This window comes from Giraffa tippelskirchi, chromosome 14 (assembly GCF_054371585.1).
Source record: "Giraffa tippelskirchi isolate mGirTip1 chromosome 14, T2T-mGirTip1v1.2.pri, whole genome shotgun sequence".
Lineage (NCBI taxonomy): Eukaryota > Metazoa > Chordata > Mammalia > Artiodactyla > Giraffidae > Giraffa > Giraffa tippelskirchi.
The window spans coordinates 15,739,333-15,756,396 of NC_137288.1; the positions used below are offsets into that span (position 1 = coordinate 15,739,333).

Here is a 17,064-nt window from a genome sequence, read left to right on the forward strand (position 1 = left end):
GCTCAGCAACAAGACAAGACACCACAACGAGAAGCCTGCGTACCACAACTAGAGAGTAGTTCCCACTCTCTGAAACTAGAGAAAACCTGTGTGCAACAGTGAAGACTCAGCACAGCCAAAAAAAAAAAGAATCCAAAATAAGCTACCAGAGGTAATGATAAATTCAGTAAAAATGCAGGGTACAAAATGAAAGTACATAAGTTAGTTGTGTTTCTATACACCTGTAATGAAAAATCTGAAAAGGAAATTAAGATAACAATTTCATTTACAATACCATCTAAAATAATGAAGTGCCTAGGTATAAATATAACCAAGGAGGTAAAAGCCTTGTAGACTGAAAACTACAAAACATTATTGAAAGACATTAAAGACTTAAATAAATAGAAACACATCCTTTATTCATGGCTAGGAATACTGCCAAAATGTCAATACTATCCAGCGTGATCTACAATATAATCCCAATCAAAATTCTGATAGTCTGGCAGAAATAGAAACTCCAATCATTAAATTCATATGAAATTGAAAGGGGCCCTTAACAGCCTAAACAATACTGGGGCAAAGAAAAAATAAAGAAGTTGAAGAACTCACACTTTCCAACTTCAGAACTTAACACAAAACTATGGTAATCAATTTATTTATTTATTTATTTATTTATTATTATATATCAATTATAGGGGACTGGAATGCAAAAGCAGGAAGTCAAGAAACACCTGGTGTAACAGGCAAATTTGGCCTTGGAGTACAGAACGAAACAGGGCAAAAGCTAATAGAGTTTTGCCAAGAGAACGCACTGGTCATAGCAAACACCCTCTTCCAACAACACAAGAGAAGACTCTACACGTGGACATCACCAGATGGTCAACACCAAAATCAGATTGACTATATTCTTTGCAGCCAAAGATGGAGAAGCTCTATACAGTCAGCAAAAACAAGACCGGGAGCAGACTGTGGCTCGGATCATGAACTCCTTATTGCCAAATTCAGACTTAAATTGAAGAAAGTAGGGAAAACCACTAGTCCATTCAGGTATGACCTAGATCAAATCCCTTATGAGTATACAGTAGAAGTGACAAATAGATTTAAGGGACTAGATCTGATAGACAAGAGTACCTGATGAACAATGGACAGAGGTTCGTGACATTGTACAGGAGACAGGGATCAAGAAAATCCCCATGGAAAAGAAATGCAAAAAAGCAAAATGGCTGTCTGAGGAGGCCTTACAGGTAGCTGGGAAGAGAAGAGAAGCGAAAAGCAAAGGAGAAAAGGAAACATATTCCCATCTGAATGCAGTTCCAAAGAACAGCAAGGAGAGAGAAGAAAGCCTTCCTCAGCCATCAATGCAAAGAAATAGAGGAAAACAACGGAATGGGAAAGACTAGAGATCTCTTCAAGAAAATTAGAGATACCAAAGGAACATTTCATGCAAAGATAGGCTTGACAAAGGACAGAAATGGTATGGACCTAACAGAAGCAGAAGATATTAAGAAGAGGTGGCAAGAATACACAGAAGAACTGTACAAAGAAGATCTTCACGACCCAGATAATCTCGATGGTGTGATCACTCACCTAGAGCCAGACATCCTGGAATGTGAAGCCAAGTGGGCCTTAGACAGCATCACTACGAACAAAGCTAGTGTAGGCGATGGAATTCCAGTTGAGCTATTTCAAATCCTGAAAGATGATGCTGTGAAAGTGCTGCACTCAATATGCCAGCAAATTTGGAAAACTCAGCAGTGGCCACAGGACTGGAAAAGGTCAGTTTCTGTTCCAATCCCAAAGAAAGGCAATGCCAAAGAATGCTCAAACTACTGCACAAGTGCACTCATCTCACATGCTAGTAAAGTAATGCTCAAAATTCTCCAAGCCAGGCTTCAGCAATACCTGAACCGTGAACTTCCAGATGTTCAAGCTGGTTTTAGAAAAGGCAGAGGAACCAGAGATCAAATTGCCAATATCCGTTGGATCATCGAAAAAGCAAGAGAGTTCCAGAAAAACATCTATTTCTGCTTTCTTGACTATGCCAAAGCCTTTGACTGTGTGGATCACAATAAACTGTGGAAAATTCTGAAAGAGATGGGAATACCAGACCATCTGACCTGTCTCTTGAGAAACCTGTATGCAGGTCAGGAAGCAACAGTTAGAACTGGACATGGAACAACAGACTGGTTCCAAATAGGAAAAGGAGTCCGTCAAGGCTGTATATTGTCACCCTGCTTATTTAACTTATATGCAGAGTACATCATGAGAAACGCGGTGCTGGAAGAAACACAAGCTGGAATCAAAGTTGCCAGGAGAAATATCAATACCCTCAGATATGCGGATGACACCACCCTTATGGCAGAAAGCAAAGAAGAACTAAAGAGTCTCTTGATGAAAGTGAAGAGGAGAGTGAAAAAGTTGGCTTAAAGCTCAACGTTCAGAAAACTAAGATCATGGCATCTGGTCCCACCTCTTCATGGGAAATAGATGGGGAAACAGTGTCAGACTTTATTTTTTTGGGCTCCAAAATCACTGCTGATGGTGATTGCAGCCATGAAATTAAAAGACGCTTACTCCTTGGAAGGAAGGTTATGGCCAACCTAGATAACGTATTTAAAAGGAGAGACATTACTTTGCCAACAAAAGTCCGTCTAGTCAAGGCTATGGTTTTTCCAGTGGTCATGTATGGATGTGCGAGTTGGACGGTGAAGAAAGCTGAGCACCACAGAATTGATGTTTTTGAACTGTGTTGTTGGAGAAGACTCTTGAGAGTCCCTAGGACTGCAAGGAGATCCAATCAATCCATCCTAAAAGAGATCAATCCTGGGTGTTCATTGGAAGGACTGATGTTGAAGCTGAAACTCCAATACTTTGGCCACCTCATGCGAAGAGTTACTCATTGGAAAAGAACCTAATGCTGGGTAGGATTGGGGGCAGGAGGAGAAGGGGACGACAGAGGATGAGATGGTTAGATGGCATCACTGACTCGATGGACATGGGTTTGGGTAGACCCTGGGAGTTGGTGATGGACAGAGAGGCCTGGCGTGCTGCAATTCATGGGGTGGCAGAGAATCAGACATGACTGAGCGACTGAACTGAAATGATGGTAATCAAAACAATGTAATACTAGTTTAAGGACAAACATACAGATTAATGAAAGAGAATTGAGAGTTCAGAAATAAATCCATGTATCTATGGCCAAATCATTTTCTACAAGGCTACCAATTTCATTCAATGGGGGAAAATTAGTGAAATAAATGGCTCCCGAACAACTAGATTTCCCCATGTGAAAGAATGAAGTTGGACCCTTGCATCACATCATATACAAAATTAATTCAATATGGATCAACAATCTAAACAAAAAGAAGTACAACCATAATACTCTTAGAAGAAAACATAGAAAATCTTCACTTGAATCTGGCAATGGTTTCTTAGATATGATATAGAAAGCATAGCAAACACACAAACAGGACTCCATCAAAATATAAAACTTTTGTGCATCAAGATATTATCAAGGAAGTAAAAACAGAATGGGAGAAAACATCTACAAATGATACCTAATAAGGGTTTAATATCCAGAATATATAAAAAACTACACCTCAACAACAAGAAGACAAACAATCCGATTTAAAAATGAACAAGACTTGAAAACAAATCTCCAAAGATATACAAATGGCCAATAAGGACATGAAAAGATGCTCAACATCATTAGTGGCCACAGTGGCGAGAGATGAAGGGAAAGAGGATGAGAGAAAAAGAACAAGCAGCAAGGCTGTGGCTAAACTGGACCCCTCATGCATGGCTGCTGGGAACTGAAAACGGTACAGCCACTTTGGAAAGTTAGCTGGGTCCTTAAAAAAACTAAACAATTATTACATGATCCAGCAAAAAAATGAAAACAGGGCCTCAAACAGACATCTGTGAGCCAAAGTTCACTACAGCATTGTTTACAATGGCCAGAAGGCAAAATCAACCTGAGTGTCTATCAACAGATGAACTGACACAGTGCAATATGTGGTTATATAATGGACTGCTACTTAGTCATAAAAAGGACTAACATTTTGACACATGCCACAACATGAACCTCAAGAACATTAAGTAAAATAAGCCAGTTACAAAAGATCCAATGTTACATGATTCCACTCACATGAAACATCTTTAAAAGACAAATCTATAGAGCATATAGTAGATTACAGGTTATCAGGCGCTGTGGTGGGGGCATGGGGAATTATTACTTAATACTTAAGAGTTTCTGTTTGAGATGGTAACAACCCAGTTGCAAAACAGTGTGAATGTAATTAATGGTACTGAATTGTACACTTAAAAATGGCTAAATGAGCAATTCCCTGGTGGTCCAATGATTAGGATTCGGAGATTTCAACACTACAGCCAGGGTTCAGTCCCTGGTCAAAGAAATAAGATCCCACGAGTCACAGAGCAATGGCAATTTCATGTTATATCTTACCTTTATAAAAAATTTCTAAGTAGACTTAGAAGATTTAAGGGAAAAAAGAGATTAAAATAGTTCATTACTTATTTTATACTGATCACATATTGAAATAATATTTGTAACATATGAGGCTAAATAAACTAAATTATTAAATTAGAAAAATAAAGAACTGGAAAAGTCTTTGAAAAGACCAAAGAGGCACTGCAACCAATGCAGGTGCACAGGGTCCTGTGTTCAGAAAGGCCAATTCAGGGTTGAATCCCTGCTGTCGCCATTTTTAAAATGTTGATAATTTTAACTCTGAATCTGTTTTATGACGAGAAGTCTGACAGGACAACGAAGCGCATGCCAGGGACTTGAAGCTTCAGCTCACACACGGTCCCACCACCACTGTTTCTGGGCCAGAGTCTGTCCCTGCTCTTGGTCCCCATACCCTCCAAACTCCCCTCTCCCACAACCACTCTGAGACTCTCGCCCACCACCTGGGGCAATAGCCGAGCTGTCAGGAGGTCCACATTCCACAGTCACCCTGGTAAGAGCCAGGTACAGACTTGGGGAGAGGAGGAGGCAAGGTGGTTACCAGCCTCACCCTGGGCTGGCAGCACCATGGTGTTTGGGAGCTAACTTGGCACCTAGAGTCCACTCTGGATCCAGGTACCAGAAGCATCCTGGCTCAGAAGCTGAAATCACGTGGGAGCCATCATCTGCCTGGGACAGCACACTTGTGGGACCTGTCATGGCCCCACATTTTCATTTTGCACAGTGCCCTTCAAAGTATGTAGCTAGCTTTTAATATAACTGATCAAATGTTGTTAACTTTTTAAGAAACTCTTTAAGATACTCTTAAGGAGTTGCAGGGTTTAGATCTACTTTTAGAAAAGAAGATAAGGTTCGTGGAAGAGCCTACTTTCCCTCAGGTTTACTTTCCTCAGCCAGGCTTCTGACAAGAACTATACAGCCTATGATTTGAGGTCCTAACTCAGGATGAATGGAGTCATATACACTTTGGAACTCCAAGAAGGCAGAGTGAATTCTCACTATGAAATCTGAAATGCTGAATAAGGAAACAGAAAGGACCCTGACAGATGTCAGACAAATGCCCTCCTGTTTCATTTGGTCAGTGTTGGTTTTCATCACTTTTAACCAAGAACTCTAAATACTACAATGGATTAAGAGTAAGTACATTTGACATTAAAAGTTCTTAATGTGGGATTCAGTGAAAAGAAAACACAAAGCTAGCACATGGTTAGAGCATGTCCTGTCTCTAAAAATCTGAAAAGATATTAATGTAACAGTGTTTACCACAGAGATTCTGGGTTAACAGCGTACAAGCGAGTCATTTTTTTCTCTATGTTTCTATGTATATTTTCTAGTTTTTCTATAATGAATTTTTATATTGCTTGAATTTTCAGAAAGTCTGCAGAATATAAGACCAACTACAAATTAATAAAAACAAAATTTCCCCCCAAAAGAATTAGTAAAATGTAACCCAATAGTTAATTAACTAACAATACTGGTATGCCATTCAAATGTCTTACTTTTCTTTTTTGAAGTATACATATATCTGTGTCAGCACAGTCTTGGAAAGAAAAAGTTAACAGTCTTGAACAAACTGAGATGAGTAAACAATCTTAGACTGACTAAGTAAGCAAGTTAGTGAGGAATGTCCAGTTTTATGCAATGTCAAAATCAAAGGACTCCAGGAGTTGCTACTGACATTTTCTCAAAAAAAAAAAAAAGAACACTAAGTTTGTAACAGAATTCCATTTTAAAAGTGTGATTCACATTAAAGGAGACTAAAGAGAGATGACAACCAAAGGCAATACCTGACCTGGGAGACACAGATAAACAAATAGCATCAGGTATTATGAGAGGTTTGGAGAAAAACAGAACAGGTAAGACAATGAAGTAGAAAGGGCAGAATTTTAGGGGGATGATTTTTCTGGGGCAGCAACGTTTGACAAGAGAACTACTTGAGGTCTTTTTTTCAGAAAGTTTACTTGCGAGCAAAAATCAACTCTAACCATTAATGAGAATCCTGGTAATTACTGGTCTTTCAGCACCTTTTTATAAATACAGTTAATCTGGTTCAAAGTCTGAGATTTAAAAATTAAGAAACTGAACACTTCCTGGGCCAATAATATCTTGAATCAAATTATTCACAACTCTGAAAAATTCAAACCAGATGCAGTCCCTATTTCAATAGTTATGAATTAAACATGTACAGAATGGCTATAAAGCTACATAGCAAGCTTTATTTAACAATTTTTATTTATGCCAGCCATATATTCTCAAGTTATAAGATAAAATTATATGAGAACAGAATTGATCATAAAGAATGTGACTGTGACCTTAATTTTTAAACTTTTGTAAGACTGCATGTATTAAATTCACAAATCAGAAAAAACAAAAGAAAACAAACAACCCTACCATACAAGTATACATCCCCGTTTGAGATTACTCTAATATTGGAAAACTGATTTAGTCTTTTTCTGTTAAAAAAAATTTAAGTAATTCAACATATTCCCCTCAAAGATCAAAAACAAATATACTATAAAGTCCCTCCTAAAAGTAACTAAAAACTGGAGCCTAAAGCAGCCACTTTAAACCATAAAGACATAAATAAAAACGAATGCTGTTCCCGGGCCTCATTTTAAGAGGCAGCACTTTCCACCTTGAGGCATCTGACCCACTCTCCAAAGAGTCCCGTTCAAAGAGTCCCCCTCAGCCCAGGGCCTCCATGGTTACTGTCTTCTCTTCATCCATTACTCGTGTTTCTCTTACCTTCAGCAGCTCCTTGCAGCTGTCAAGCCCAATGTCCACAAGAATGCTTTTCACCTTTTTCCGTACCTTCCTGATGTTGTCAAGATTCTCCACGGGAATTTGAAACATTTTTGAAATTTTCCTTTAAAGGGACGAAAACAAAATTATAATAAATGTACACACACACACACACGGCGCCAGTGGTAAAGAACCCGCCTGCCAATGCCAGAGACATAAGAGACACGGGTTCGTTCCCTGGGTCGGGAAGACCCCCTGAAGGAGGGCATGGCAGCCCACTCCAGTATTCTTGCCTGGAAAATCCCATGGACAGAGGAGCCTGGCAGGCTATAGTCCAAGGGGTCGAAAAGAGTCAGACACAACTGAAGCAACTTAGCACGCATCCATATATACACACATACACACGTATGTGCATAAAATTTGTAAAAACAGGGTAGGTAAAGAAAGCAGAGTCACTTTCAACAAATTATTCTAGGACAATTAGATTTCCACAATCAAAGAATAAGTTGGATTCTTTCCTATTAGTATACACAAAAATTAATTCAAAATGAGTCCTATACCTCCATGCACAAGTGAAAACTTTAAAACCCTCAGAAGAAAACACAGGCATAAATTTTCATGACATTGGATTTGGCAACAGGTCCTCAGATATGAGACCATAAAGCACTAGGAACAAGAGGAAAAGTAGCCCAGTCGGACTTCATCAAAATGCAAACCTACACGCTTCAGAGGGGACCATCAGAGAAATGAAGAGAATCCACAATGTGGGAGAAAACATTTGCAAATCTTATTTCTGATAAGGAACTTATATCCAGAATATATTAAAAAAAACTCCAACGACAATAATTACAGGACAAATATGCCAACTTAAAAACAGGAAGAGGATCTGGATACTTCTACAAGGACAATATACAAATGGCCATTAAGCACTTAAGAATATGTTAAACAACATTAGCTATGGGGAAAAGCAAATAAAAACCATCATGAAATAACTCTTCACACCAACTAGGATGGCTGTCAATTTTAAAAGAAGTAGCAGTAGTAGTGCTGGCACAGATGTGAAAAAACTGGATCCCCCGTACACTGCTGGTAGTAATGGTGCGGGTGGTTTGTGAAAGTCCAGCAGGTCCTCAAAGGATTAAACATGTAAGTACCATATGAACCAGCAATACCACTTGAGAGAAATTAAAAACCTGCATCCAAACAAAACCCTGCACAAGAAATGTTCACAGCACCATTACTCAAAAGTCAAAAAGAAAAAAAGTGCAAATGTCCATCAACTGATAAATAAAATGTGGTGTATCCGAAGAATGGAGTATTATTTGGCCATAAAAAGTGAAGTACTGATGCATGTTACACTGATAACCCTTGGGAAATATTATTCTAAGTGAAAGGCATCAGACACAAAGGACCACATATTTTATGATTCAATTTATAGGAAATGTCTAGAATAGACAAAATTTACAGAGACAAAAAGGAGAACACTGGTTGCTTCGGGCTGAGGAGAAATGGAAGGTGATGGCTAAGGGAAGAACGTTTCTTTCTGGAACAGTGACAGTATTCTAAACGTATTACAGTTACCAATACAATATTGGTAACGTTAAGCACAACTCTGTCAATGTACTAAAAACCACTGACTGTACACTTTAAGCAGGTGAACTGTACGGAATGCAAATTACATCTCAGTAACACTGCTTTTGGGCTTTTCTAGTAGATCAGTTGGTAAAGAACTTGCCTACAATGCAGGAGACCCAGGTTTGATCCCTGGGTTGGGAAGATCCCCTGGAGAAGGAAATGGCAACCCACTCCAGTATTCTTGCCTGGAGCATCCCATGGACAGAGGAGCCTGGCAGGCTACAATCCATAGGGGCACAAGAGTTGGACACATCTTAGCAATTAAACCACCACCAACGCTGCTTTTAAAATATCTAAAAAGGCATAAAATTAAAATAAATCCTGTGGTACTTGACCAGGATAAAAGGTACAGCTGTGACCTTATTATCTGTAATAAATACGGATTTAAAAAATTTATATTTGTTAATGTGTGTGTGTATATTGTACAGCTCAGGCCACTGCAAGAGCCTGGAAGTAGTTACACATCAGTAGCAGACCAGCCTTGGGCTCAAATCTTCCTTTCTAAATATCACTTTCCCTTAAAAGGAAGCAGGGCTCCTTGGAAAAATGGCTGATTTCAGGGCTGGAGCACAGAAGAGACAAAATGATCCTAGAATGTCTTCTGCCAGAAAATAAAGGAGTTGCTCAGAAAATGGGGATACATGTCAGAAGTACTCAAAAGAAGTCAGCTTGAAGAAGTTTCCACAAGCCAAATACGGGACAATGCAGGTACCAAATATGAGTAACAGATTATAACCTGTGGCCCCAAAGTTTCCAAAGATAATGTCACTGTATCTCCCATCCCACATGCTTTCCTCAGAACATGTCCATGACACTCCTCCCAACCAGGAGGGGCATCTACACTCCCACTCCTCGAACCTGAGCACAACTCGGCAGCTCCCTCGACCAATAAAGCATGGCCATGTGAATGTCCAGGCTAGACTATAAAATGCCACACACTTTCCTTGCCCTCTGGGTACCATTACGCTTGGAATCTAGACTCCTTATTGCAAGAAGCTCAACTAGCCCACATGGAAAGGTCCCACATCAACCACTGGACATGAGAGTGAAGATGCTCTTACAGCCTGCAGCTGTCCACTCAACCAGAGTCTTTTGAGTTTTCTCAGGTGAGGCCCAGACACTGTGGAACATAAACCAGTCATCTCCCCCTGCTCCCACCTGAAGAATTACTGAATTTTTATATAAAATGTTTCACTCCATGAAGTTTTAGGGTGGTTTCGTATTCAGAAATAGTAATCAAAATATAACCCACTAGAACATAAACTCAAGTTCATGATAACAAAAATAATTAAAGTTTAGTCAAGAACGGGGTATTTTATATCATTTCCAAGCACCTCCCCACAAAATACTCATTAATAACCAAGGGGGAAAGAGTAATTTACAGAAGTCTGGAAGACATCCAGTTAAGAGACAAAATTTCCTATAAACCTCAGAAGTATCCAGATGATACAAGAGCACTATTCATAACAGCCAAACTGTGGAAACAATCCAAGTGTCCATCAAATGGTGAATAGATGAGCAAAACATGACATACTCATACCATAAAACACTACGACAATAAATATTAACTAGGCACTGATGCACACGACAGCATGAATCAGTATCTCAAAAACATGATGCTAAGTGAAAGAACACAAATACAAAGTCCTCATATTGTCTGACTCCATTTATATGAAACATTCAGGAGAAATCTACAGAGATAGAAGGTAGATTAGTGGTCAGCTGTGTGTGAAAACAAGTAGTAACTGCCCATGGATAGGTTTTTGGGGAAAGTGCTAGAAATGTTCTAATACTAGATTGTGTTGTTGGTTGCACAATTCTATAAATTTACTAAAACTCAACTAATTATATTTCTTAAAGAGATGAGAATACCAGACTACTTTACCTGTCTGCTGAGAAGTCTGTATGCAGGACAAGAAGCAACAGTTAGAACCAGACATGGAAAAATGTACTAGTTCTTGGGAAAGGAGTACAACAAGGTCATGTATCGTCACCCTGCTTATTTAACTTATATGCAGAGTTGTTGTTCAGTCGCTAAGTCATGTCTGACTCTTTGCGACCCCATGGTCTGCAGCACACCAGGCTTCCCTGTCCTTCACTATCTCACAGTTTATTCAAACTCATGTCCATTGAGTCAGTGATGCGATCCAACCATCTCATCCTTTGTCATCCCCTTCTCCTCTTGCCCTCAATCTCAATCAAACAACCCAGGATCAGGGTTGTTTCCAACGAGTCAGCTCTTCAAATCAGGAGGCCAAAGTATCGGAGCTTCAACTTTCAGCAGCAATCCTTCCAACGAACAGAGTACATCATGGGAAATGCCAGGCTGGATGACTCACAAGCCGGAATCCAAATTGCTGGGAGAAATAGCACAACTTCAGATATGCAGATGATACCACTCTAATGAGAGAAAGGGAAGAGCAACTAAAGAGCCTCTTGATGAGAGTGAAAGCCAAAGAGTGAAAAAGCTGGCTTAAATCTCAACAACTAAGACCATGGCATCCATTCCCATCACCTCATGTTAAATAGATGGGGGAAAAGTGGAAATAGCCGCCGATTTTATTTTCTTGGGCTCCAAAATCACCATGGACAGTGACTGCAGCCATGAAATTAACACACTTGCTCCTTGGAAGGAAAGCTATGACAAACCTAGACAGCACATTAAAAAGCAGAGACATCACTTGCCGACAAAGGTCCATAGTCAAAGCTGTGGTTTTTCCAGTAGTCATGTATGGATATGAGAATTGGACCATAAAAACAGCTGAGCACCTAAGAATTGATGCTTTTGAGCTATAGGAAAAGATTGTTGAGAGTCCCTTGGACAGCAAGGAGATCCAACCAGTCAATCTTAAAGGAAATCAACACTGAATATTCATTGGAAGGACTGATGCCGAAGCTGAAACTCCAATACTTTGGCCACCTGAAGTGAAGAGTTGCCTCACTTGGAAAGTGCCTGATGCTGGGAAAGACTGAAGGCAAGAGGAGAAAGGGACGACAAAGGCTGAGATGGTTGGATGGCATTACTGACTCAGTGGACCTGAGTTTGAGCAAACTCTGGGACATAGTGCAGGACAGGGAAGCCTGGTGTGCTGCAGACCATGAGGTCACCAAGAGTCGGACACTACTTAGTAACTGAACCACAATAATACTTAGAAAAAGATCATGCAAGGAAAAACTAAGGAACTGTTTCAGATTGTGAAAGACTAAAGAAAACTAAATACAATGTGTAATTCTAACTAGATTCTTTACTATAAATGTTGTTTCTGGAACAACTGGCAAAACTTCAGTGTGGGCTGAGAATCAGATAGTAACAATGCATTGATTTTCTGATTTTGATGGTTGTGTTCTGGGTATGCAGAATGTCCTTATTGTAGAAAATGGACAATACTGGGTAATCTGGCATCTTTTCTGGCAACGTAGTTTCAAATGATTCAGGGGAAGTTCTTTGTACTACACCCGCAACTTTCTATAAATCTCAAACTATTTCAAAAAAGGTTTTAATGCACAAACTATAAAAGCTACAAACACAATCAGTTAAATTTGAGTTAAATGTCAGGTAAAATAATGCCAATTTTCAAATTATCAAAACAATAACTGAAAGATTGATAATATCCACTGATAGTGGCATCACCGACTCGATGGCATCCAGGAGTTGGTGATGGACACGGAAGCTTGCTGTGCACCAGTCCATGGGGTCACAAAGTGTCAGATATGACTGAGCAACTGAACTGAACTGAACTGACTGGTAGTGGGGTAAGCAGAAAAACGTTAATTTCTCCCATGTTTAGATGTTGACTGGCAGTATCTCCCAGGATTTTTAAACAATTTCTATGAGCGTTAAATTCCACCTCTAAACCCTTTTACAACCCCTCCTCCCTCAAGGATAAGCTTGGAACCCCTTCTAAGAACTCCCAGAATGGCCAGTTTATACTTATTTCATTGCACTCACCTCACTACATTGTAATTATTTCCTTATATACCTATTTTCCCTTTTGAACTAAACATCTTCAGGGCAGGAATCATGTTTCTCTGCACATCTGGGCCTATCACAGAGGTTCAAAATGGACAGGCTATAGAGGGTTGGTGAGTTGGAGTTCAAGACATTCTAAGTAAAGAGATCAGCATCAAAAAATCACTGAGGTAAAGAAGTATCTGAATGTATTTGGCAAAAGGTAAGTAAAACTGAAAACATGGACTGGAATAAAATGAGACATGAAAGGGCATTAGAGCTAACAGTGGGAGGAACTTTTCCTGGGAACTTTTCCTGGGTAATAAGAAAATGTGAAATATCAAGAAGCCAATTTGGAATGGATACATTTTTCAGACAAGTTACCTATGTAAAAATTATACTTCAGGTTCAGTAGAAAGCAAGTTTGAAGGATCATTGAGCATTTTAGAACCAGAAGATACAAAAATCACAGCAAATAAAGTTTTAAAATAACAAAATTATTAACAATAAAATGCACTGAACTGGGTTCTAGGCTTCACAAAGCATAATTTAAAAGGCAAGTTGTCAAGAACCTTGTGGGAGCATTCTTAAAAATTAAGCACAGTGTCACTTTCAAGCCCAGACTAGCTTCTCTGGCCAGAGCAGCCTCAACAGAAACTCCCCTTCACCTTCTCCACTCCATCAGACGTGCTGGTATGTCCTCCTTAGAGTTCCCAGAGCGCTTCTTTCCCAAAAGCTGGCCGATAAATACGACTGCCCAAGGTTAAGACCATCATCCACCTATATCTAAAACAAAGAAGCTAAATGTATTGCTTGCAAAGAAATCTGGCCTCACATAGGAAGTACTGATCTTATCACAGTTGAGAAAGGAGTAGTACAGGGATTGGCCACTTTTCACAGGATGGTTCCCAAGCTGTTCCTGACAGGCCAACTCTCAGGAGGAGGGCGCTGGAAGAGGCTTCCAGTGATCAGGCAAATTTTAAAGGGCTCTGCAGGTACTTGTTCAAGGCTTGGGAGAAGGGCCAAAGAAGTCTATCTTCTTGAACCTGCAGAATAGGAGCTTTTTATTCTCAACTGTACACACTCTCATTCCCTCATCATTGTTACTGTGGTTCCCTCCCTTAAAACAAGTACACATGTCCATTCTTAAAGAAAAAGTTTCCTGTTTATAGCATTTACTGTTTTAGGGAAACCAAGTAAACAATAAAAAATAAAACACAGGTAAATCACATAAGTTCTGTCAAGATCCTTGGTCTACTGTTGCCAATCACTTTGGGGGAAAAAAGCCGACTTTTACCATAATTTATCCATTCTCTAAGAGATGCAAGATTCAACACAAAAGGCCGAGTGGATTAATTAACTGGAAAAGAAGTTGCTCAATGCTTCCACATCTATAGATCTTTTATTGATGCTGTTCTCTATATATATATTCTTAGTACTCAATTATATCTGTATTTTCACCATTAGGAAACAGCAGGCTAATGCAGCTGTACTATCTACCAAGTTCAGTTCACAGTAAATTATTCTCTTCTTTTGTATTTTATATTATTTTCAGCTGTGCTTGGTGCCCGTTGCTACACACATGCTCTCTCTAGTTGCAGGGAGTGGGGGCTTCTCTTGCAGAGCATGGACTCTAGGCACACAGGCTTCAGTAGCTGCAGCATGTGGGCTCAACCATGCAGGTTCAGCAGTTGTGGCTCATGGGCATATTAGCTGCACAGTAGCTTCTGGAATTTTCCTGGGTCAGGGATGGAACCTGTGTCCCCTGCACTGGCAGACAGATTCTTATCTACTCTATCATCAGCAAAGTCCCACAGTAAATTACCTTTAATTTTGCAGTGTGTGGTAGACATGAATTTACCAAAAATTGCAATAAAGTGCAAAAGAAAATATTATTTTCCAAAGAGGCACTTAAGGGGTTTTTGTTGCTTTTTAGTATCACAATCATTTAAAAAAATTCCATTATCAAAAAATACACTGTAAAAAAAGTCATTCCGGTAATAAACAGTACTTTTTTAAGTCACAGAACTTTATTGTAAGTTCCTGTGAAATCTAAGTTCTGAAATGATTTCACTTGCAAAACAATCCAGAAAAATGATCTCACAACCAAGACTCTGGAGCTACACTGCCTGAGTTCAAGTAAGCTCCACAGTTTACTACTAGTTGTGTGATCTTTAGCAAGTTACTTAATCCTAGGGACTGTTTCTTCTGTAAAACAGGGACTGCACAACCGACTCTGAGAAGTAGCTTTGAGGAAGAAAATTCATTTAACACAAGAAAAGCACTTAGAACATAAGACTGTGAGTTTGCTACTATCTAACTCCAAAAACTTAAAATGCAACATTCAAAAAACTAGGATCATGGCATCCAGTCCCATCACTTCATGGCAAATAGAAGGGGAAAAAAAGTGGAAACACAGATTTTATTTTCTTCAGCTCCAAAATCACTGCTGACGGTGACTGCAGCCATGAAATTAAAAGATGCCTGCTCCTTGGAAGGAAAGCTATGACAAACCTGCTGCTGCTGCTGCTGCTAAGTCACTTCAGTCGTGTCCGACTCTGTGCGACCCCATAGACGGCAGCCCACCAGGCTCCGCCGTCCCTGGGATTCTCCAGGCAAGAATACTGGAGTGGGTTGCCATCTCCTTCTCCAGTGCATGAGAGGGAAAAGTGAAAGTGAAGTTGCTCAGCCAAACCTAGACAGTATTAAAAAGTAAAGACATCACTTTGCCGACAAAGGTCTGTATAGTCATAGCTATTGGTTTTTCCAGTAGTCACGTACAGATGTGAGAGCTAAACCATAAAGAAAGCTGAGCACCAAAGAATTGATGCTTTTGAACTATGGTGCTGGAGAAGACTCCTGAGAGTCCCTTGGACTGAGAGATCAAACCAGTCCATCCTAAAGGAAATCAATCCTGAATATACACCAGAAGGACTGATGCTAAAGCTCCAATACTTTGGCCACCTGATGTTAAGAGCTGACTCACTGGAAAAGACGCTGATGCTACAGAAGACTGAATGCAAAAGAAGAGGGAGGCAGAGAATGAGATGGTTATAGATAGCACCACTGACTCAATGGACTGAATCTGAGCAACCTCTGGGAGATAGTGGAGGACAGAGAAGACTGTTATCCTGCAGTCCACGGGGCAGGGGGCAGGTGGTGGCAGAGTCAGACATGACTTAATGACTGAACAACAAGCTCCAAAAAATCTACGTGAAATGCTTAAACTATTGGAATACAGGGTTTTGTTTTGTTTTGTTTTGCTGTTGCTGCTGCTAAGTCGCTTCAGTCGTGTCCGACTCTGTGCAACCCCATAGATGGCAGCCCACCAGGCTCCCCCGTCCCTGAGATTCTCCGGCAAGAACACTGGAGTGGGTTGCCTTTAAAAACACATGATTTTTATACAATACATGCAAGCAAGAATCAAAGGTCTGGGTTCAAATACAAGAAGATCCCTTCTCAGACACGTCACCTTCAGCAAGTCCTCACGATGCAGTCTCCTCCTTGTAACACACTGCCCTAACAGGTGTGCAGCACACTGTGAACAGGTCTGTGATAACCAGAGTGGCAGCCACAGCAGAATACTGGGGTGTGACCACTCAAAGTGACTACAACCATAAACTCACCAGAAACATATTGCAAACTTGGATCAAATTAAAAAGGTGTCCCAGATATCTTCAGATAGACTCCCTGGTAGCTTACACAGTAAAGAATCTGGGTTCCATCCCTGTATCAGGAAGATCCCCTGGAGAAGGGAATGACTACCCACTCCAGTATTCTTGCTTGGAGAATTCCATGGACAGAGGAGCCTGGAGGGCTACAGTCCATGGCGTCACAGAGTCGGACACGACTTTCACTCATTCACTACGGGAGAGGAAGATAGAGTGGTTACAAGAATTTTGTGTGTGTGTGAGTTGCTCCGTCGTGTCTGACTCTTTGCGACCCCATGGACTAGAGCCCACCAGGCTTCTCTGTCCATGGGATTCTTCAGGCAATACGGGAGTTAAGTTGCCATTTCCCTCCCCATCCTCTCCGACACCAATCTTAAATTCCTAACCCTAAAACCAGCTCTCACATCCTTACCACTGCTCAGTCAGACGAGTGAGCCTGTCTCCTCACAACTCCAGTTCCCCTGCAGACTAGCACCAGTACTCTTACGACACACAGATCGGTCACTTCCATGTCTAAAGACCACTGCCTCAACAAACTCCCAATTATAACTAGAATATCAAAGTTCGTTCATAACATGGCTACCTCCCCAATAACAAGT

General features: G+C 40.3%; 1 protein-coding gene across 9 annotated transcripts in view; it reads right to left on the reverse strand.

Moving 5' to 3' along the window:
• Window positions 1-17,064, reverse strand: part of ADNP2 (ADNP homeobox 2) — a 35,689-nt gene that overhangs the window by 17,188 nt on the left and 1,437 nt on the right. For 6 of the 9 annotated variants that reach the window (XM_081563082.1, XM_081563089.1, XM_081563085.1 and 3 more), the window contains exon 2: window positions 7,214-7,334. In XM_081563082.1, coding sequence (XP_081419208.1) covers window positions 7,214-7,334 — 121 coding nt within the window. Of the gene's footprint in view, window positions 1-7,213; window positions 7,335-13,462; window positions 13,581-16,420; window positions 16,659-17,064 lie in introns of those variants that run through there. The other 3 variants (XM_081563084.1, XM_081563083.1, XM_081563091.1) reach the window with 2 other exon arrangements.